The sequence below is a fragment of the Nyctereutes procyonoides genome, unplaced genomic scaffold (genome assembly GCF_905146905.1).
Source record: "Nyctereutes procyonoides isolate TBG_1078 unplaced genomic scaffold, NYPRO_anot_genome, whole genome shotgun sequence".
In the NCBI taxonomy this organism is placed as follows: Eukaryota; Metazoa; Chordata; class Mammalia; order Carnivora; family Canidae; genus Nyctereutes; species Nyctereutes procyonoides.
In genome coordinates this window covers 35,315,097-35,338,421 of record NW_026575047.1, presented here as the reverse complement: position 1 = coordinate 35,338,421, position 23,325 = coordinate 35,315,097, and the positions used below count along the sequence as shown (strand labels likewise).

The 23,325-nt window shown below is 56.9% G+C and overlaps 1 protein-coding gene across 3 annotated transcripts in view; it reads right to left on the bottom strand.

Annotated features, from left to right (window-relative positions):
- Nucleotides 1–9,438: 9,438 nt before the first annotated feature.
- Nucleotides 9,439–23,325, bottom strand: part of CEMIP (cell migration inducing hyaluronidase 1) — a 139,181-nt gene continuing 125,294 nt past the window's right edge. For all 3 annotated transcript variants that reach the window (XM_055326858.1, XM_055326859.1, XM_055326860.1), the window contains exons 24-30: nucleotides 21,387–21,598; nucleotides 20,330–20,515; nucleotides 17,835–18,039; nucleotides 17,570–17,656; nucleotides 16,836–16,993; nucleotides 13,823–13,923; nucleotides 9,439–12,145 (exon numbers count right to left, since the gene is read on the bottom strand). In XM_055326858.1, the coding sequence (XP_055182833.1) occupies nucleotides 12,018–12,145; nucleotides 13,823–13,923; nucleotides 16,836–16,993; nucleotides 17,570–17,656; nucleotides 17,835–18,039; nucleotides 20,330–20,515; nucleotides 21,387–21,598 (1,077 nt within the window). In that variant the 3' untranslated portion in view covers nucleotides 9,439–12,017. The remainder of the gene's footprint in view (nucleotides 12,146–13,822; nucleotides 13,924–16,835; nucleotides 16,994–17,569; nucleotides 17,657–17,834; nucleotides 18,040–20,329; nucleotides 20,516–21,386; nucleotides 21,599–23,325) is intronic.

Sequence of the window (23,325 nt, the reverse complement as noted above, 5' to 3'; positions counted from 1 at the left end):
TTGCTGGACCGGCGGCATAGGATTCTGACCACCGGCAGCCCAGGACTTAGTTGTTAGGGGTCAGGGGGCCTGGGGCTGACCTAGCAGGATCCTCCACCAGAACTGGGCTCAGCAGGGCCAGGTGGGGAGCCTGACTTGACCTTAGCCAGGGACAGCAGTCTGGCAGCTCTGAGGTTGGCAGTATGTGTGCCCTTTGTTGAATACAGAAATGACCCTTTGGGTGTGAAATCTGGTTCAGAAGTGTTGTCCTGGGGGCCCCGAGGTGCCCCTTCACTGGGTTGGGTAAGGCCAGGCCGGCGCTGAGGGGCCTCTGCAGGTGGGCCGGGATCGGGCTCTTCACTGGGGTACTGGGGATGCAGGTCTGAAAGGAGAAGCCCCAAAGAGGCTGGTAGCTGAGTTGGGGCTGGGGGCAGAGGAGGAGGAGGAGGAGGATAGCTGGGATTTGAGAACCTCCACACCTTCCTGTTCCCCACCCCCACCCCCCCACCCCGCCGGAGCCTGGCACCTGCCCTGCCTGGGAGGCAGCTGAGGGGGACGGGGTCTTGCCAGTCGTGGCAGGGCCAGGGAGGGCACTGCCTCCTTCAGAGGACCCCGTCGGTGAGCTAGGACTGTGCCTTCTCTCCACCGTCCAGTCCTGGGGGCCAGGGGCACCACCCGGCGGCCCCATGGCCAGCCCCCCTAGAGCTGTCGGGGTCTTCCATCTAGAAAGTGTGGCTAGCAGTGACGGGGTGTCCACTAGGGGGCAGCAGAGACCGGCCTCCGCCCTGCTGCCCGCTGCCCCTCCCGGGGTGGGAGTTGGTGAGCAGCTTTCCAATAAACAGGTCACTGTGGACCCCTTGCACGTCTGAACATACCTCTTCCTCCGACTTCCTCTTTGGAAACTAAAGGACTCTCGGATTCCATGTGCTGTTCACAGGCTCTAATGTACTTCATCCTCACAGTGACCCGAGGCAGGGATGCTGTGTTATCTCCCCGGTTTACACTCCAGGGAACCAAGACACGGAGAAGCATAGTGTTTGCCCCAGGGTCACAGCGCTAGGGCTCCACCAAGGCAGGATTCGAACCCAGGCGTCAGGCTCTGCCAGGGAGGAGGGCTGCATGCAGCAGTGGGCGCCCTCACTCACTGGGTCCGCGCTGAGCACCAGCAGGCTCCTAGAACTGTGCAGGCGACAGCCAGAAGAGTACCTCTCTCGGCTGAGACAGATTGCGGTGAAAGATGCTCTAAGTCGTTCGCTATCTTCTGAGAACCCACTGTGTGCAAGCCGTTTGCACACTGGATTGTGCTCGATCCCCAGAGCCACAGGCTTGCACGGGCCCATTAGAGCACAGGTCTGCAGGTGGACCACCGAGCCCTGCATTTCCAGAGCTGCATCCTCGTGAGCACGTTGGGTAAGCACCTGGCCCCGGCCCACGGGTGCTGGAAGCTCCCGCCTCCTGGGAGCATCATGAGGATTAAGGGAGCAAATCCATATGAAGCACTCAGCTTCTGAATGTACTAACCATTCCCATGTGTGGGGTTTGCTCTGGAGATGAGTGAACAGGGACTCATGGGGGTTGACCCGGTCATCCAAATCACAGCTAGTAGGTGGCAGATGGAGTCCCACCCGGGCCTGCCCCGCAGGCTGTGCTCCCCTCATGGTAGCACAGTGCCCTAAGGGGCAGCAGAGATAGTCCTGGAAGGAGACCACCATCTGCCCAGCGCATGGCGTGCAGGAGCACGGTGGTCTGCATGCTCAGGGAGGAGCACCACCCCTCCTCCCTCCTCGGTGTGGCACTCCCAGATCCTTGATGGCCAGGAGTCTGCACTCAGGCAGGAGCTTCACCCTGAAAAGGCTAAGACCAGAGCCAGAGCTGCCCAAGTCCCAGGTGGACCACAGGCTGACGCACCATTTGCAGTACAAGGGGATTTCCAAGTGGGCCAATTTCAGGTCCCGCTGATGTCACAGGTCTGAAACCCTCGGGCCTTGCCCACTTAGTCTGGCATCTGGGGACACCTGAGCTGCAGCTGAGGCCACTTGGCAAACCCCACAGGGCTTATCTACCTGACCCATGCCTATAGACACACAGTGTCCAGCCCTGGATGGGCCAGAGCAGCCCAGCTTGCAGGATGTTCAGGCCTAAAGCACGGTGCCTGGCAAACCCAGGGCAATTATCTTTCTTCCAGAGACGTCTGCCCACATTTCCAAGGTGAAGCGCCCACAGGTCCGGATCCTAGAGCATTCCTGGCAAGGAGGGCTGCTGTCCAGAATGTCAGGAATTCCTGGGGACATCTGGTCTGCTTTGCATCTGCTCTTCTCGGCGGCCAGCCAGCATTCTTCCTCCGGGGAGTGAGGCTTCTCTGCCTGCGCCCTTGGACACACGGGGGCTTCTTTGATCCTGGCCTCTTGCCTCAGCCCAGGCCGGGATGACCTTGAGTGCCATATTTGATGGCCCTCGATCTCACCTCTTCTGTCAACAGGGGTGATGAGTTCTGTTGGGCCTGGGAGTTATATACCAGGATCTGGAAGAAACAAGCCAACAGGGACTCCTCTCCAACACAGAGTGGGTCCCTAAACCCCTAGGATGAAAGGAACCTTCCTTACAGACTCCCTGAGGCCTTTGCTCCTTCGTTAGAGCCCCTTGAGGTTAAGGGAGGTGTTGTCTGCCTTTGGGCACCTACTTCTAATTTTAAATCAGTGTATGTCATGGGCCAGAATGTATCTTCCCCTCTCTGCACCACAGCTGGACCAGACTAGCGTTCCCCAAAGAAATTTAAACAAGGGACAGCCCACTAAGGAGTTTGCTGCTTCCAGCTAGTTCTTTAGGCTTTTGAGATGCAGAACCAGGAGGGAGGAAGAAGGTAAGGGTGGAAGAGGTGCAAAGGCCCAGGGGCATGAGCGGGCGGGGCCACGGTGGACTTGGAGGGAGGTGGCCCTGGTGGGAGAGCTGGAGGGAGTGTGTGTGTGTGTGTGTGTGTGTACACGTCAAATGTGGGGGATGCTGGCCACTTGAGCTCTAAGGTCATTTAACCTATAATGTTCTGCACTTCCAGAACCCACAGGGACTCTGCAGCCGAGTCTGCCAGTGAGTGGGGACTCGTCACAGACCCCTTGGAAACAAAATCTGAGAACTAGTAATGCACCAAACCAGACCATAAGATATTCAGTTTCCGTGTAGCTGAACATTGAGCTTCTTTGACCCCGTGGAATGAGTACAAAGAATCCCGTAATGAACAGCTTTACCCCCAAGCTCTGTTTGCTTAGGCCAAATTCCCCGTAAATAATTAGTAGGTCATGGAAAAGGACCGTTTTTAAGGCTCTGGACTCGTAATGTTAAATACTCTCTAAACCAGTTACTTCTAACTTTCGGAGGTATTTCATCCCAGAACTGTCGCAAAGGTGCGCACACAGAACAGCAGGAGGGACATGACAGGTGCCGGGAGCCTGCCGCCAGCTTTGGTCGTTGTCAGTATTTCCATAGTCGCCTTTAATCTGTGTTTTGGGAAAGGGAACATGGCTCAATGTACCCGCTTTCTTATTATTGACTATTAGGGTTGTTTCAGAGTTTCCATTACTGCGTGAAACGCCACAGTGGACACCCTGTTGCCCACCCTCACGCACCCCCGTGCCGTGGCCCACTGGTCAGGATGCATTCTTGGACGCAATTCTGGAGATAAACTTCGCACAACTTTTCAAATCACTTTTGCCTAATAGTAAATCGCTTTATAGAAAATGCGCACTGAGCATTTGATCACCGTCGATGTGTATCCATTCCTGTCCGTTAGCCTTCGGTGTGGTGGGTGACATATAGCACCTCACTGTTGTTTCAAGTGGCGTCATATAATTGAGGGTGAATTTTTAAATGTGTTTTTTCCCATTTGTATGTTTTCTTCTGTGAATGGCCCCTTCCTGTTTTTCCTCTGGTTTTGCCCTCTCCCCCTTCCCCCTTGAGCCCGCCCCACCCACTTACTTAAACTTCGTAAGAGCACCTGGTATATGAAGGATCAGTACAGTCCAGCAGGAGGCCCCAGGATGGATCATTTCATGGAGGAGCCATTTGTACGCCCTGAGAGTAAAGTTCAGGGCCGCAGCAAGGCGTAGGGCAGTAGCCCTGGGCCCCCACCCAGGGGAAGCAATCACCGCTCCGAGGCCTGGGGATGCTGGGAGGTTGGGCAGTTATGGGGTCCCAGGCAGGTGCCCAGCACATCCACAGATACTAACTTCTTATCCGGGAGATCCATTTTAAGCTCATTTCCTCAGTTGATTTGTCTTCCATACTATTTAGGATCTTAAATTTTAATGATTCCACGTAGTCCTATCAACCAACCTTGGCGACTTTGCCCTGGGTGTACAGCCCAGGAGCGCACTCCCCATCCCCCGATTAGTCATCATCCAACCAGATGTAGTGTTTCCCCTCTTGGCTGGGAAGGAGAAGCAATCACCGTAAAGGACATAAACCAGCAAATCCTCACATTAGCAGCTTCTTCTTGCTCCCAGAGAAGACGTGGTACTTTCTGGGGGAGTCCAGTCCGTACCCTCATCCTGTCTACTCCGCGGGAGTGGTTTCCTTGAGGAGCTGGGGCTGAGGGCACAGTCCGGAGAGAGATGGATTTTTTCCTCGTGGCTGCCTTCAAAGCACTCTGCAGACTCAGCCTCCTGCTGGGGACGCCCTACAGTCAGCTGGTCCCAGTCTGGGAGCACCACCAGGGATGAGCTGGAGCCAGCTAGTCCCAGCCTGGGAGCACCACAGGCATGAGCTGGAGCCAGCTACTACCAGCCTGGGAGCACCAGCACTCCCACCGATGGGAATCTTGGGGTCTGCAGCTTGGCACTGGCCCTGTCCGGGACATTGGCTTCAGCATAGGCTACAGGCCAGGGTTTCCTCCTCCTGCCCCTGCAGCCCGTGCACCTGCACACCACTGCTCTCCGTGGCCTCAGCCTTATCTCTGAGCCCTTGCAGGGGGGAACCGGGGCATGCAGGGGGGCACGGGCTCTCCCTCGTCTCTTCTCACTCTGCACCCCTGGCTCTCCCATGCCTGCTGGCTCCTATAGGGTGGGGCACAGAGCTGGGGGCTGCTGGAGGAGGGGCAGCAGGCCTTCCTAGTCTCTGATCACAGATGTCCTCAGGTGCCCTCTGTTATGGCACATGGCCCAGTGTTGGTTCTTTGGCTTAGCATGTGTTCTGGATTCCTCCCTGATACTGTCCTACCTATTTGATCTGAGCTATAACTTTTCCAGTTGAATATTGGTAAAACCACTTTCTCCCTCAGCTTCTGCCTCTGCAGGCGACTCACGGCCCCTTCCCATCAGGACCCCACTGTGGAGCCGGCAGCCGTGTGGGTAGGGTCCCTTCAGGCTAATTCACGTGGGGGATGAGCACCACGGCATGTGCGTGGCTCATGGGAAACCCCACGCATCCTTGCCCACTCCAGAGGTAGAGGTGCATCTACCCAGAGGCTGCCCTCTGTTCTCCTGAGACCTGCACATTTGCTGCGTCCTCCTTCAGTCACTCCCAGATGAGCAGAGCGACATCTTCAGCTTCTGCCCACCCGAACGACAAGGAGACAGGGCAGTGCTCCGGAGGACGCTGGTCCCCACATGGGCAGCAGCCGGGTGGCCTGTTAGTGTGGGGCTCGGCAAGTGTGCCACTGAGAAGGGCAATGTTAATCCTGTCTTCCTGCACACACACCCGTCTCCCCCAGAGGCCCCCCTTAGTGGGCTTGGGGGATGCACCCCTCGAATGGGGGGAAACCCTCTATCCTTGGAATCTTCATCAGGGCCGCCCATCCTGGGCAGTCTCTGGCCTTCTGCTCCCTAGTCTGGAGGTGGGTGACGGCGCCTGAACAGCTCTCTCCAGGAGTCCTTCAGTGACGACTCAGGCAGCCCTCGCTCAGAATGTGGGTAACTGTTACTGGTTGCCCCCAACAAGCCCCTCTGCACAGACAGGTCCTTATAAGAGGCACCTGCACTTACAACTCCATCACATTCCCACGACCACAGTCATGGGCTCTGCGGGTTCATTATGCTGCTTGGGGGGGGGGGGTCCCCACGGGAAATCGTCCTTGCCTGATGGAGCACCCAGATGAGAGTTTGGATAAAAAAAAGAAATGCTTAGCCCAATTTTTTTTTTTATTTTAATCGGTGGAGGTGGTAATAACCATGCTACGGATAAGGCGAGGAGCATCCTGATGTCCCAGAGGCGGCAGCCAGGCCAGGAATGTACTTAGGGCCCGTGCCTCAGGGGAGGGAAGGCAGGTGAATGTGGCGACGATGATTAACTTTCTACTTTAGGTTGTTGCTTTGCCATATTCCTGAGCCTTCAGCAAAACCTTGCCATGAGTTGACTTTCCTGTGTAGTTTGGGGCGATCCAGAAGGAAAGAAGCCATGTTTCCCACCGAGGTCACCGTGTAGTGGTGAAAGGGGACAACTCTGTGAGGTGAAACAAGGGAGACCCCAAGTGGAGGCCAGCCGTGCATGGAAGCGGCTGAGGCTCATGAGTGTGCATGTGGGTGTGTGTGCACGTGTGTGTTGTGGGCATGTGAAGTGCATACGTGAGCAGGCTCGGCAGTGAGGAGGGGCGCTGACTTTCTCCCCATCGCAGGAGCCTACACAGACCCATTCACTAAGAGAAGAGGTGATGCCCAGACAACTGGAGGCACCCAAGCAGTCACCGTTTGTTGTGTAGTGGTCAGCAAATTATTTGATTTCATTCCCTTGGGGGGATCTGAAGGTCTTTGATTTTTAGCAAGGGAAACAAGTGCTACCGCAGGCACCCCTTGTCTGATGGTGCTTCGAAGATACTGTGTATTTTTTAGAAACGCTGCATTGAGCGGTCTGCTGGCGCCAGCTTTCCAGCCTTTGCTAGAGTAATTCTCGCCATCCCTCAGACTTGCTCATCATTATATGTGTCGCAGTGATCCGTGATCAGTCATGATCACTCCCTGAAAGCTCAGAGGATGGCTTGCATTTTTAGCAATATAGTATTTTAAAATTAAGATGTGTACATTGGCTTCTTTGGACATAAGGCTATTGCCTATTGACAGACTACAGTGTGGTGTGACCGTAACGTTTCTATGTGCCAGAAATCCAAAGTTCACTTGATTTGCTTTATGGCGACACTCTCTGTGGTGTGTGGTCTGGAGCCAAGGTGTGCAGGCAGATTTGCACCCCCAGGAGAGAGGGGTCCACCCCCACCTCACTTCCCACTCCTTCCTCCGCCCCTGGGGGAGGGGAGCTCAGAGTGGGGTCAGAGGGCAGCTGGGTCTGCTTATGCCTTCATGCAACACTCAGTGCCGCATTTACAGAGCATGACTCTGCCCGCTGTGGGAAGTGGTCCTGCCCGGAGGATGGCAGGGTGTGTGCTGTGATGGTGCTGGGCCCTGGGTCCCCAGGAAGGAAGGAGGGAGAAAGAAGGAAGGGTGTGCCCAGTACAGGGAAAGGTCACATGTCACGCTGCAGAGGCACTAAGTGCCTTGGGTAAGTGATAAGTGAGGAGACTTCTGTGTGCGGGTGGTGGGGGGCAGGCTGGGGACAAGGAAGCAGTGGGGGTGAAGAGGCCAAGGTCCAGGTTGCCTGGCGGCCCAGCCAAGTCTGTCCCGTGGACATGGGGACAGAATTCCCGAATCTTGCTTCTGACTCCACGCCATTGCATTTTAAGCAGACGATCTGACCTCTGACCTCTCAAGGCCACTGCATGGTCCTACCCCGCTGTGTGAAGGGATGAGCCCTCCATCACTTCCTGCCATGTCTCCCCTGTGTTTGCTTCCAGGCCCCGCGAGCCCTGTTCCCATCGGGAGCATTCTTTCTTCCTGCCCGTGTTCAAGACTGGCTCCTGGCACGCAGGGGCTCGGGGCGCTCACTCTACACCTGACTCCTGGACAGGGACTTCCCTATGGGTATCAGTGAAGGAGCAAATGTGGGTCCCCGGATCCCTGCCTGTCTCTGCACGGCCCATCTGCTGCCCCCTCTGCTCTTTGTGGCCCAGCCCAGTGCCCTCACCCTCCCTGGGCGCCGTTTCTGTGTCACTGAACCACACCCCGTGTACTGTTTTAAGCAGGGAGACTGCTGGCAGCAAGGTCACCAGGGACCCCCCCCCATCAGCAAACCCAGTGGTTCCCAAAGCCTGCGCATCTGGCCCACCCCGTCCCGGCCTCCCCCTCATGCTGACCCCCGATCTGTGCCCTGCCGTCCTCAAGCCTGCACCTCTGCTAACTTTCCCTCTGCCCAGGCGGGAGGCCCGTCCCTCGTTGGCCCCTAACTCCCAGGCTGCCTTCAGCCTTGGTCCGCTCACTGGGCCCTGGGCACTCCTGGTGAGGATGGTTCCCTGCCCTCAGGCCCTGGCCCACCGCTCCTTGCTGTGGGACTGTGTGCTCCCTGTGTGCAGAGCACGTGCTCAGAAACACTGTTTGCAGGAGTGTACAGATGTGATCTCCTCCACGTGGAGCTCCTTGAGGGTGGGCGGCGTGTATCTGCCACAGCCGCCAACGTAGGAAGTCCAAGCTGGCCTGCCGGACCTGAGTATTGACAGCTCAGAACCACAATGTGGTGCCAGCCCCTCGGGTGCACAAGCACACACAGTCACATGCACGCACGCATTCACACGCACACACATTCACAGACATGCACAGGCACAGGTGCACAAATTCACATGCACACACGCACACACATTAGGGTCAGAAACGTAAAACGTCCAGTAGGAGCCCCGAGAGCTCTCCCCAAACCCCCAGAAGACCCTTTCATGACAATGGAAATGTTGTACATCTGCGCCATCCGTTATGGCAGCTGCCAGCCACCGGGGCTGCCGAGCACTTCATGCCTGGCTAGTGCCACCTAGGAACTGAATTTTTAATCCTAATTAATTTTAATTAAACTTAGATAGCTGCGTGTGGCTCGCGGCTGCCTACCGGGTGGCGCTGCTCTAGAACACTCCCTGGTCACCCCATTCCAGGCTCTACATCTCACCTCCTCCTCCCACACCCCGTGAACTCCTCCCAGCACAGCTGAGGGGCCCGCTTGAGGCTGGGTCTGCACCATCCTGTCTGGCAACTTGGTTCGGACCTATCTCTCCACCTCCATGCTGGCCTCAGACATCGTGTTTGGCCTCTGAAAGGAAGAGATAGTCCTGCTTCTACCCAAGACCCTGTTGGCTCCTCCTGGCTTCCCCGGGGGGGATGGTGCTGCCCTGACGGGTTGCTGGCGGCTGGGGAGCGTGCAGGACAGGGCACATCCTGGGCACGGCATGGCCAGTCACGTGAATGAATGACATCTTCTTGCTGGGGACCAGCTGCCCCAGCTCTTATGAGCACCCCTGTGGGGCAGGGCAAGGTAGGGCTTTGGCATATAATAATTCTTGGAAGTGAGAGAGGCACTCAGGCGGATTCCATCAATCCTGTCTTCCTCACATACCTTGCTTAAAATGAGGGCCGCGTTAAAGGAAAATAAAACAGGCAGGCAGGAGAATGAGATCCTTTGTATGTTTACTATGGTACAGCAAGATTTTCCAAACCAGAGTCAGTGTCCTCTGCTGCCCGCAGGAGGCTCTGGGTACACTCCCCACACGCGACACTTAGGACAATTCTTCATTTCTCTGACAATGACTTCTCCAAGTGCATATATAATAAATAAATAGAAAATACATCTTTGCTCATGGTGGCACCTATGAGAAACGTTTACATACAAAACACACTATACATCAAATTTTCCGAAAAAGGACCCGCTATTTCGGCAACAGGAAAGAGACAAGCATTTCATAGGAGTGTCGTTGACCCTGGAGAAGTGTCGTTTACCCTAACTCATGTTAACACTGATGGACAGAAAGAACCATAGGAACAATTTTCCAAGCAACAAGACAATCTGCGCCACCAAGAACACTGGTGGCCACCGGCCAGGGTGGCGGAGAGAAAGTGAACATGCAGATCCTGTGCCGTTAGACACATGTACAACTCTGAGGATTTTCAGATAGATCATTTTTTAAATTAACTGAACCAAAGACAGTCCACATTCCTGGCCACCCGAAGTGATCACATCCTAAGTGGTTCACAGTGTGAGACCCTTTGCATTGACAGAGTCTGAAAGCCCAACAGAACCGCAGGCGAGAACATGAGGTCAGCTCGGCTCCCCTCAGTGTGGCCACGCAGCTGCCCGCGAGAGGTCTGCCCACGAGAGGGCCTGGGCAGCTGCTGCGCCCCCCACCCCCACCTCCTAGCCGCTGGGAGACCCGTGAAGTGTTGGCTCACCCTGTGGAGGGGACCTCTTGCCCAAGTGTCATGGGCGCAGCTGGGCACAGGGAGCCAAACTCTTTGAAGAAAGAGTTTGTGGTTGGTGCAGGAGAGGGGAAAACACAGCTCATTGTGCCCCCAGGTGACCCGGGGACCTCCACTGAGAGCTGGAGCTTTCTTCCTCCCCCGAGCTCTGTGAGCTCCCTGCAGGGTGGGTGAAGCAGAGGCGGAGTGGAAGCATAGCTGGAGGGCCACCCCTGCCCCCCGCTCCCACCCCAGCAGCTGCACAGGGTCACTGGCAGCAAGGCGGCCAGCCCCACGCTGTCCCCTGGGCCAGCTCCAGTGGAAGGGCCAAGGCTGCTGCGCCCTCGTGGGACAGCAGGTGTTTGAGCAGGAGGGCGCCCGTGTGCACAGAAGGCCAGGAGAGAAACAGTTATAAGCCAGTTGTATCTATTATCAGGGTTTCCCTTCCAGGAAGCCTGTCCCCTGGAGATTGCTGGACACTCTGGGGCCCGTTGCTGAGGCGATGTGGGGTGGCAGCAGGTGCTGGGTGTGCGGCTGCTGGCCTGGCCCTGTGGTTCTTCCCCAGGTCAGGGTCTCACGGGCCCCATCCATGATATGAGGATTTGGGACTAGGTCATCATTCAGGTTCTTTCTAACCCCGAAACCCCATGCTCCCTGAGGGCTGAGCCTGTTCCCGGGTCTCTGGAGGAGGAACACAGGAGGCCCCAATTAGGAGCTCACTTCTCTCCACTTGGCTCCACCCCCTCCTGGCTGGGGACTGGAGTGCTGGGTGCTGTGGGCCCTGCCCTCCCGTCCCCCGCACACACGGCCGGCCGTGATGAGCAGGCCAGGAAGCAGCAGGCAGAGGGTGACCTTGCAGTCTCGGGCTTCGGCAGATGGGGGCAGGAAGGGCTGCCCGCTGAACTACCCTGCCCACCAAGATGCCCTGCCCTTCACCCCTGCAGGACTGTTCCTCCTCCTGCGTGGAGCTTCAGGACCCACCCAAGCTTTCAGGATCCTTCCCTCCAGGGGACCGGCTCTGTCTTCGTCTTCCCCCCTTCACATTCTCTACCTGGCATCGGAGAGCGTGTACACCTGACCGCCCGTCCCGGCAGCCTGCAGGCCCCTGACGCCAGGCCTTGCTTCCCACCTGCGCCCCGCCTGCCCTGGGGCACCTGGCGTCAGAGGCCTGGCCAGAAAGAACCTCCCCATCTACTGCTAGGTTCCATGTGCCGTACGAAAAGCCATAGATTTCTGGAATCTCACAACGGATAGAGTCTCTAGAAGTCACCTAGTCCTACCCCCGATCCGGGACCTGAAGTCTCCTTGAAAGGTGGAACCCCTCCAGAGGCAGGGCTCACCTGTTCCCCAAAGGGAGCCCGTCCTGCCTTGGCAAGCTCTGTCCACCCACCAGCTCCAAACCCCATGAACATCGGTGCTCGCTTACAGGAGCAAAGATTTCCTGAAGACATCTCTCTTTTTCTGTATCCACCACCCTCAGGTATGTGCTGGGGAGCACAAGGATCTGCAAAAGGCCGGATCGGGGCTCCTGCCAGAGCAGACCCTGTTGCCAGCACAGCTCAGGTCTCCTCGTATGTCCCCCACATCCCCCATGGAAGAGGCACAGATAGGCGAGAAGCACCCAAAGGCTGTAGGAAAGAGGTTTCCAGCATAGGCAGCTCCGCCCCCGGGGGCTGCAGGTAGATACTCAAGTGGGGGCGGGGGCAGGCAGCACCAGGGGTCTCTGATGTCTTTCCCAGGCTGCTGCCGGAGCCCACCGGCAGCCCACTGTGGGGTGGCACCGGGTGGCAGGCCTCCTCACAGTTGCTTCTTCCTCACCACGGGGATGGGCACCACCTGGAAGATTTTGGCCTTGTAGTCCTCGGTGTCCAGAGTCACCCAGGTGGGCCGGAAGCTCCCTTTGAAGCCCACGAATGCCATTCTCTCTGGAAAGAAGTGATGGGTCTCGTGAACAGAAGTCCCGAGAGAATGGCTACACCCCATCCCATCCCCCTGCCTCCATCACCAGGGAGACGGTGACAGTGGCCCCCCTGGGAGAGCTCTGTGCCCGATACTGATGGCACCTGACGTCGTTTGCAAGGAGCACACGGGGTGTCACCTGAGCCTCAGGCCAGCAGCACCAGTGGCCGCGCTGCTTTACACGGGACACCTCCTGGGAGTGCCAGCCACCTTGGAGCCCAGCTCTCCTGCCCCTCTCTGGGTCTCCATCTGTTCAGGGTCCCCATCTGTCCTCCACAGGATGGTGCTGCTCTACAAGACCTCTCCCCAGCTCCGACATGCTGCGCCCTTAGGAGGACATCATCCAGGGGCACAGAGCAAATGGTGCCGCCCCATCGGACGCCTGGACCCTCAGCCCCACGCAGTGGTCTCTATCTCGCATTCAGAGCTTAACCGTCTCTGGGGCATGGGGCTCTGTGTCCACACGTGGGAACAGCCCAGCCTGGCAGGTCACACATGGGTCTCACCACCGGGAGAGCACCATTCGACTTAGGTCATTTGAGACCTAAGTTAGCTTTTGGCAATAGGGTCTTAATTGAAAAGACAGAGGCCCCCAGTGACTCCAGGACCCTGGCCTCCATGGGCCCCAGGAGGTGTATATTCCCTCGCACCGCACCAGGCCCGAGGAACGGCACCAGACCTGGAGAAGACACTTCCTTCTCCTGGGGTTCTTATTTGGCTCGTCTGAAGGGCCTTCCTGGCTCCTGAATTTTCTCCAAGAGTTGCCTGGAGGTAATGCCCCCTGTGATGGGCTCCTAGCTTTAGATGTTTCTCATAGTCAGGATGGCATGGCCGCCAAGACCCCTGGCTGGCTTTGGACTCGAAAAATTCGGATCCAAATTCTAATCTTGGGCAAGTTACTTAAGTGTCCAATTCCATCTGAAATGGAAATAAGACCACCGAGTGCCCTGGCCCCTCATGAATTAGAACGTGCTCAGCATGGGGCCAGGCTGCACACTGCACACGCGTGGACCATGGTGGGCATTCGTGTCTTCGGACTTGCTCACACTCCTCCCGGCCTCCCCAGGGATGCTCCCCCAATACAGCCTGCAGTGACAGCAACATTTCTGGGCTGGCTGACTTCTTCCCTGTGGAGTTGGCACTGGGCTTTGTCGCCAAAGTGCCGGGTGACCTTGGACAAGCCACATAGATTCTTCAGGCTTTTATTTTCTCCCAGGTACAGAGGGAAATGGGAGCCTTGCAGACTGTAGTGCACCACGCAGATGCTGGGCATCCACTGGGACATGGAGGACGAGGCAGGGCCCTGCCAGGCAGAGCAGCGGGACCTGGTCAGGCCAAGCCACTTCTCTGCAGATACTTTTGTTAATAAAACAGGGGGGGCGGCCACTTGCTGAGCAGACAGGTGAACAGCTCTAGCACATTTCTTGCAGTGCCTGTGGCCACCTCTAGAGAGGAAGCTGCCGTGTAGGCCTAGCAAGCAGGTGGCATCAGGCCCGTGCATCCCAGAAGACCAATACACTTGTGCTGTGGATTTGGAGGTTTGGTGGAAACCAAGGGGTAGCAGCAACCCCCACACCAGGCATCTGGGCCCACCATTAGTGTAGACAGTTCAGTGTAGCCCCACCCCGCTCTAGACCACTTACCTTTCAACCTGAGGCTCTTCTCAGCACCGAGGTTCTCCAGCACTCTGGTCCATGGGCCCCGAGAGGTGTATCTTCCCTTAGACACCATCAGTACTATGGAGCTGAGCCAGAGGAGGGGACGTTAGAGGCGACACCAGAGGAAGGACAGTTGGCATTGTCCACAGGCCCCACCCCACCAGGCATTCAGGCAAGGGCAGCTTATGCCCTGCACCCAGCTGCCCGGCTCTTTCCCACGCTGACCAGCATCCTGAACACCCCTCCCCGCCTCCTGCCACAGCCGGTGCCCATGGCCTCTCCTGCCAATGCTCAGCTGGCTCACTGCCCATCCATGTCAGTCCCCAGAGAGGACCGAGTAGGTGTGCTCTGCAGGGCTGGGCACACGGAGGAGGGACTTCAGGTTGCATTTATTCACATGAAAGTCCTCAGCCCGTTTGGTTAGGACTGGATAGAAACATGGCAGGAGAGAAGGCCACAACGTGAGGTCACCATGTGCTCCAGGGAGGGTTGACCTTTGCAATCATGTTCCTTTCCTCTCCTCAGGCCAGACAGCACAACCACTCGGTTTGCAGATGGTGAGATTGGGGAAAGTTTAGTGAGTGTCGGAGAGGACATGCCCAAGGGAAACCATGCTCGAGGGTGGGGGGCAGAGGCCCAGGGCAAGGGCTGCGCCCAGCCTGGCAGTCCTGACTCACAAAAGCCCAGCTCTGGAGCGAGGCGGCTCTTCTCCCCTGCCTCGGTCGTGTTCAGGCCAGTGTTGGGAACACAGGCTCGTGGCAGCCGACTCAGCATGCCGGGCCAGACAGGAGGAAGCAAGAACCTCCCCCCCAGGAGTAGAAGCCCTGGGGCTTCCAGTTCACATCTTAAAGGAATCCCATAACCACAGACCACAGTCCAGACATGGAAAAACCGGACAGGATTCTGGAACCCACTGTCATCTCCATTTGTGTCCCATTGGGAGCACAACACTCCTCAAATGCAATGGGCTTGTTAGCTCTTACGACAGCTGGGAAGGGAGCTGGGGCTATTTAAGCTCTCGGGGAGGCTGGGGAGGAGGCCCATGGGGTGGTGGGGTAAAGCCCATTAGGAAGACGGAGTCTTACAAACACATCCTCAGCACTGGATTTGGGTTCCTAGGGGCTGTTTTGTCATTGTTCCAGCTCAGAGCAAAGGCTCAAGTCTTTCCTACTGGGGTGACCCCAAACAAAGGTCATGCCCTCCAGACAGGGGTCTGGGTCAGCTCACAGGAGTGGGACACAGAGACAGCCTTCCTTATGTGTCCCAGCATCCTGATGGCACCAGAAGCTTACACTCTGTAGGTGTCCCTGTCTGCCTGGTGTGGGACTGTCCCGGCCCCTGCACCTATCAGCAGGGAGGTGGCCACTCTGACAAGCCATCCTTGATATTCTTGGGACCCCAGGACCAGTGGCGACCGATGGATAGGATGGAAGAGGAGGGCAGGCCTGGGTGACAATGGGATAGGACCTGCCCTGCCCTGTTCCTTGCTCCTTTACAGGTGGTCAGAGAGGGGTCTGCGGATACCCAGTTGCTGACCCTGTGCTAGCTAACAGCAGGTTTTTGGTGAGGGTTTCTCCTGCCGAGGCACATAGGGCTGCTGCCTGGGCCAAGAGAAGCCCTTGTTGCTGGGGGGTGGTCCCCATGCCTCTGCCCCTGTCCCACACAGAGTGGCTCTGAGTTTTCCCTTCTTGTTCTGGGCTTCTGCAACCTGTTTCATTTCAAGAAGAAATCCTCTTCTTGCAGACCAAAAAAGGCATGAACACTACAGATCTGAAGATAAAAAATGTGTTTTCCCCAAATCAGTAAATCTGATCTTTCTGCACGAATCCACATGTGAATGTGCAACGCTAAAGAAGCTTCTGGTGGGGGAATGATGTAGACACTAAGTGTGTGTCAGCAGAACCCCGGCTCTCTGGACTCTGACGGTGTCCCGTGCATGTCCTGCCCATCGCACACCTAGCGTCAGTGAAGCACATTTGTTGTCACCCGTAAATGTTCCCTAAGCACCTATGACATGGCAGGAGCCACATAAGCAATTTACTCAGACATCCTACGGTGCCAGGTCCTGGCTCTTGGGTGAAGTCTACACCCAGTTAGAAATGCAAAGAAGTCAGAAATGCAAATCTGAGTTAGATGCGGCTCCCACATCAAGAAGCACATGCCCTGGATCTGGGGGTAGCCGCGTCCCCAGTCCTAAAGCTAGTGCTTTAGTAGAGACAGAGCTCTCTGGTTGCGTTGGAAGAGACCTCACCAGAGACGTGCATGTGTGTCAGACCGGGAAGGGGCTGGGGTTCCCAAGGATTTCTAGGAGAGGGTGAAGGAGGTCACTCCTTCAGAAGGAGGTCACAGGTCAGAATCCAAGCCAGCGGCTGGCAGGGAGGCGGCATCTGATTGGGGAGGCGGAGGGGCCGGCCTGGTAGGAGGCTGAGCCAGTGATGCCGGTGCAGGAGGGGCTGGCGGGGCAACCGCAGAAAGGCGGGAAGGAGGGCGGGCGGGCAGGTCTGGTGACCAGGACAAAAAGGGGAGAAATGAAGGGGGTGTCAAGCAGGACACCCAGACTCCAGTAGCTGTCAGCGGGGATGGCGCTGATGAACCAAACCAGAGCCAGCAGGAGGAGGGGCTGGCCCGGGAGGTTAAGATTCCGTCCTACAGGAGACATCCAGATGGCCGTGTCCAGGGAGCAGTCGGACAGGGACGTCCGGCACTGGGGAGAGGTCTGGGCTGGAGGTACTCAAAAGCCACCAGCGTTTGGATGGAATTGAGAGCGTGGGAGGGGTGAGATCATGTGGGAAAGTATGTCATGGCCTAGGAAGAGGGCCAGGGCAGGCTTCCTACTTGTAAGGGGCAGACTGGCCGCCTCGGCCTGACCTACATTCAGCACAGCAGGTCCCCATGGAGACTCCCTCAGCTTCCCTATGCTGGACAGGGACGGGGAGGGGGCCTCGCTGGGGGCCTGTCGTGCCACTGGCCAGTGCCGGAAGTGGGGGCACAGACTCACTTGTCAGGGATGGCTGCCACATGCTGGAACAGCTGCCACGGGATGCCCTGCAGAATGGTGTTCCGGAAGCTGGTGTAGCTCAGCACGTGGCCTTGGCTGCCATCTATCACCACCACCTGGATGCCGTCTTCTGAGCTGGGGTACTTGTTCCCATCCACCTGCAGGCCAAGAGCAGCACAGCTGTGAGGTGGGGTCTCCTGTTTGGTGGTTCCCATGTGGCCCCGAGGAGAGCGTGCCTTCGCAGCTGTTCCAAGCGTAAAACCCTCTTAGATCAATTCTCCGTAGCCCTCGGAGTGGCCTGAATGATGTCCAATCGCTTAGAGACTGTGAAAGTGATCTCATGTGGACATTGGGTCTTTGCAGATGTAATTAAGGTAAAGACCTGGAGATGAGGTCATCTGGGATTGAGAGCGGGCCCTAAACCCAATGATAGGTGTCCCTGTAAGACAAAGGAGGGGGTGGGGACTCCCACACCCTGGGAGAAAGCATGTCCACAAGCCAGGGGCATCAGGGACTGTGGACGGCCAGCAGAGGCCACAGAGGCTCTGGGCAGACGCTCCCCCGGGAGCGTCTAACTCCCCGATGTTGGATTTGTGTCCTTCAGAATGATGAGAGAAGACATTTCTGTTGTTTGGAGCCACCTGGTCTGTGGTCACTATGACAACAGCTCTAGGAGACTAAGGCCACCTTGAAGTCAGCCCCCCAGTAACTCCGCAGGGGCCAGAGTTGCTCACTTCAATGTATGCGAGGTCACTCATGAGGTGAAAGAAGCGCTGACTGGAACTTTCTATCTTCACCTCCAAGAAGTGGTCCTTTGTCTTCTGGAAAACAAATAAAGCCGGGTACGGTCGTTGGATTTGGGGAGCCAAGAACACGGCTCGAAGGGCGCTGCCCCCTCATCTCTTGGTACCAGTTGGAGGGCCGAGAACATGCCCAGAGAGGACCCTAGCTGGGTCTGAGCCCAGTTACAGATGAAGTCCCCCCTCCCCGGCCACTCACCAGCTGCGCACCACGGAGCTTCTTGGGCATGGGCACATCCACGACAGCCCTCTCCGCGAACCTGGGGTAGGCGGTGGCCGTGCAGTCGCTGACGCCCGAGTTCTGTGGGATCAGAGCCTTAATCCTGATTCTCTCGCAGCCTTTCACGGAGCAGAAGGCAAACCTCTCCCTCTCGTTCTGTGCTTTCAGCTTCAGGAACAGCAGCCTGCATGCAGGGAGCGCAGCAGATTGGCTTGGCATTCGGAGCCCTCCTCTTCCTCCTCCTTCCCCAGGGGCGCATCCCGCATCCCGAGCACAATGGCCGTTAGACCCACACGCCCTATCACAGGGTCGTGTGCAGCAGAGAAATAAAGGCACTGGGATAGGGGATCCCTGGGTGGCTCAGTGGTTTGGCGCCTGCCTTTGGCCCAGGGTGTGATCCTGGAGTCCTGGGATCGAGTCCCACGTCAGGCTCCTGGCATGGAGCCTGCTTCTCCCCCACCTGTGTCTCTGCCTCTCTCTCTCTCTCTCTCTCTCTCTCTCTGTCTATCATAAATAAATAAATAAATCTTTAAAAATAAAAATAAAAAAATAAAGGCACTGGGATAAAAGCTAATCACACTACCAGGGATCCTTCCGTGAGCACATGCTCTGCACCATGCTACACATTGGCTGTAAATTCACATATTATCTCATTTAATCGTCAAACAATCCTGAGCAGTAGGCACTGTTACCATCCATATGTCCCAGATAGGGAAACCATGGCTCAGAGAAGCCAAGTGACTCGCCCCGGATCACACAGGACGGTGACACTGCCCCTGGTCAGGAACTCACCACCAGGCTTCCATGCCATGCTCTTTCTGGACCATAATTTATTGTCGCTTATGGAAAAGGACTATACACTGCCCAGGGGGTGCAGGGCTCAGATGATGAGCTAGCCAAGCCACCAACTTGGGGCTTCTCACCATGCAGTTCTGAAGAGAGCCTTCAGGCTGATTCCCATGTCTGCAATGTTAGCACATCTGATGCGGGCTGTCCCTGGGCACTGACCCTCAGCTGTGTCCACACTGCCCAGTGAGCCACGATACCATGACCTCACCCCACTCCACCCCCCACACATACATTGGATGTGCAGAGGGGCCCCAAGAACCAGGGAAGCCCAATGGTTGGGGCTTCTACACAGGAAACAAGCGTCCTGTAACGCAGCTTAAGGCCCCTGAGTGTAAATGTGAACAGCATCATCACCACCAGGCACTGACTGTAGGGACGGAGGGCAGGCACCCCGGTCTGCTCCTCCGCACCCTGTGTCCCAGGGCTTGGGAGGTCTGCTGGGCATCCGCAGTCACTCGCAGTCACTCTGGGGACATCATCAGGAGCTCTGTGCTGCAGCGGCTCCTTCATCATCAGACTCCATTCCCTCTTCACCTGTGGCCATGTCTGCCTCATAAGTGGCTTAGAATTTGTGTGCGAAGAGGGGTGCTGTCTACAGACCCCCAGTCCCAGCATAGTCCTTATGCCTCTGACTTTCAAATTCTAATTTCTCTCTAATCAAACTGATAAAAATGTGTCTCAGGCGGGGCGGGGGGGGGTGCACCTGCGAGGTATGTCCTTATCATTGATTTTAAGACAAGAATGGAAAAATGTCTGGGACGCCTGGGTGGCTCAGTTGGTTGAGCATCTGACTTTTGGTTTCAGCTCAGGTCATGATCTGGGGGTCGTGAGATGGAGCCCCATGCTGGGCCCTGCACTCAGCATGGAGTTTGCTGGAGGTTCTCTCTCCCTCTCCCTCTGCCCCTGCTCTCACTCTCGCTCTCTCTCAAATAAATAACTAATTTTGGGGGGGGGGGGAAGAACGGGAAAAAGGCCGCCAAGCGACTTTCCCCTGACTCTCCAGGGTCTGGCTCTGGACGGCCTCGTCACTTCAGAGATGTGTGGGCATTCCTGAGCTGTTACACTGACTGTCTCTAGGGGAGGGGACCACATAGCTCCTTTATCTCCACAGCCAGACGCTCCATCCCTGTGATCGCTCCACTGAGCAGAACCTGGTTTAGCAGAAAGGTGAGGGCTTTGGGCACAGGCAGGCCTGGGTTCAACACCAGTTTTGCCCAGACTGTGCTGCGGCCCCCAGGCAGCCTGCCACTGACCCCTCTTTCCCTTCTTCTCCCTCTAGACCAGCGACACCACCATCTGGTGTCGGATCCATCAGCTGGTGAGGATCAGAGGTAGTGCACTATGTTGTCTCCGTTCTAGGATTCACTGCTTTCACTTCTTTCCTGAAACAGGCCTATTCCCTACAACCCCCGAGCATGTTTAATGGAATGTTTACTTTATCCCCAAGCTTGGCAGCTTAGAAAATGTCATGGGTGGATGGCGCAGTCGGCCTTTGAATCGGAGCCCCTGGGAAAGCATTTATGCCAACGGCCAGTTACTAGGTGGGGGCTCAGGCCCTACTGGAAGGGTCCCAAGGCAAAGCAGGGCTGAGCTGCTTCCCTGCAGCCACGTGGGGGGCTCCTCACCCTGAGTTCTCATCCCAGTAGTAATGGCTCCTGCCCGGAAAGCTCTGTTCCACCTTGTCCATCTGTAAGGTCTGGGTGAAGGTTCCTGTCTTGGATGTCTGCTTCAGCAGACGATTGTGAACGTCCGAGAGGATGGAAAAGGTGGTGCCTTGGGGGTAGCAGAGCCCCACTCGGATCCAGTCGTCCCTAAGGTCAGAAGTAGGGTCAGGTTACAAGCAAGGGCACCTGGGCCTCAGAGCGCCCAGGGCGTGCCTCGGAGAAAGACTGAGGAAACCTCCCCCAGATGGCACCTCCATTCCTGCACCAGGGAAACACCTGCTGTTGTAACCATGGAGGTGCAAAGTGTGCGGGGCAGGGACAGGCTCACTGGGACGGTGGCCAGGCACCTCCTGGGCCTGCACTGGGTGCCCCACCGGAGCAGAAAGACACACTCTCCCACCGGGTTGTTGTGACAGGGCCCGGGATCTGGAGAGTAGGGCTCAGCCCTCCTGGCCGGGCCCGGTCACAGGGCCTATTCATCTCTGTGGGTGTCGTCTTCCATATCGGATACAGTCCGTCTCACAGGGAGACTGTGGCACGTTCACAGAAAGCACATGAGCATCTACGAGGTTCGTGGAGATGCCCTCAGTTCAGTGACTCAGTCGGTCCCAGAGGCTCATTTCCTTCTGTAAAATGGTCCCAACAGTTGCCAGATACCTCTTGCTATACAATGAGGCCTTGTGAGGCCAGACCCTGAGTGAAATGTTGTCATGTCACCTCACCTGGTTGCACAGGGGTGACACTAGCCCCAGCTCCTAAACAGGGGCCCCCGTTGGAGTCAGATGTTGTGCCTGAAGTCAGCCGTGCCCAGAGCAAGGGGTCAGCCCAGGTCTCTGCTCCCTAACTAGGGGCGGCTATCAGCTCCTCTAGGGGTGTCCTTTTGTGGGGGCTCAGGGGAAGGTGACACTGTCTGGCCTGGGGTCCTGGGACTTCGCGGTGACACATGATTACTGCGGCCGTGAGCTCCAGGAGCATGGCTGTCCCCGGGTCACACGCTTCCAGTCGGGCACCCACTCACTTGTTGAAGTTAATGAGCCAGATGGTGAGCTCGGCAGGGGCCGTCTGGTCCCAGTGGATGGTATAGCCCTTCTGCAGAGTGACAACCGGCTGGTACTGCTGGTAGTGGGTGCTCCGGGTCAGGGCCCCCTCCAGGTAGAGAGGACGACTGGGGAAGTCATTCTTGATGATCTTCATCCGTAGGTTATTGGTCTTGTAGGCCTGAATGTATATCTTGTAGAACCCAAAATGGAAACACACCACAGGACCATTAGACGGAATTATTCCAAGGGCGTCTGGTTAACATCTGACTAGAGGCCCCACTCTCAAAGGAGCTTTCTCCTAGAGCCCTTTTAAGGTTGCATGAACGAATGGCCAAATAAGGGGGCCTGTCTTTCGGGTGGTGAGTGCAGCCCAGGCCATACTGCAATCTGGCTAATACTTTTTCTGTGTCCTGAGAAAAAGGTCCCGTGCAGGACAGACCAGTGGAAACAGGGGAGGGGTCTGCTTCATAGTCACATGGCAAAGCCAGAACCACCGGGGACAGGAGGAGATGTGGAATGAGGAAAGGGCAGGGGGAGAAGTTGTGAATGCTGCTCCCCTCATCAGTGGCCTTCCTGCCTGTGTCTGAGAGACAGCCCTGCGGCCAGTCCTCATGTCACCAGGCCCTGCACAAATGGGTGGCATCTCATTTCAGAGAACACACTTTGAAAGCAAGACCATCAGCTCTTGGGTCCCAGGGACCCAAGAATCCAGCTGCTTTGGGCCAGCCTCGGGGTAAGACACGGTGTCCTGTATTCTCAAGGCGACACTTCCGCGGTGGCGGCCAGCATGCCAGTGTGACCGTGTGTACGTGGAGGGAGAGGCTACGCTGCCTACAAAACGGAAAGAGAAGCTTCAGCAGAGTGCGGGGCTGTCTGGAGAACCACAGGATGGAGGGAACATATGGACCCGTGGTGAGCTGTAACGGGAGGGGGAGACTGGGTTACCGATGAAGCAGGAGCCCGTTCTGGTAACTGGGCAAGCGCTAACCATCAGAGCTTTTCGACAAGACAAGCAGTGCGTGGAAAAGACGGGGTGGGAGGGAAGAGCCAGGTCAAGGCTCCAGGTCGGGGCCAGGAGGTGGGCCTGCGTGTGGACAGTGGGTCCGAGGGATTAGTCACCTTCTAATTCCTCGGGGCACGGTCCTATCAGTAAACTCTGAGCCCACCTCCCCGGTCACTCGGCGTTCCCCCCAGCATCCTGTATCACATTCCTCGCCCTGAGCATGCAGGCACTGGAGGAGCCACTCTGGATCCTTCCATGGGCTCACCCTACCTGTCCCCAGGGCTCTCAGCAGGGCTGTTAAAGCCCCCAGCCTGAGAGGTGGGGGCTTAGTCTCCACTGGGTTTTCATGGCCTGATCTCCTTGTCAGCAGCCCCCCCCCCTTCTGGCCGCTCTTCTCACCCCTTGCCTCTCTGAGTGGGCCACCCAACTCCTCGGGCCCACTATCTGACCTCACCTTCCATCATGAAAACGCCTGGACTTCCTGCCCTGAGCACAGCCCTGTCTCCCCAGCAGCCCTCCTGCTCCCCCTGCACCTGTCTCTCCTGCTCCACCCACACCTGTCTCTCCTCCTGCTCCACCTGCACCTGTCTCTTCTGCTCCACCTACATTTGTCTCTCCTGCTCCACCTGCACCTGTCCCTCCTCCACCTGCACCTGTCTCTCCTCCTGCTCCACCTGCACCTGTCTCTCCTCTTTCTCCACCTGCACCTGTCCCTCCTCCACCTGCACCTGTCTTTCCTTCTGCTCCACCTGCACCTGTCCCTCCTACTGTTCCACCTGCACCTATCTCTCCTGCTCCACCTGCACCTGTCCCTCCTACTGCTCCACCTGCACCAGTCTCTCCAGCACTTTGGACTCTGTGTGCCCACCTGGCTCCAGGCCCCTTCCCCTCTCTGGCACTGCCTTCTCCTCCCA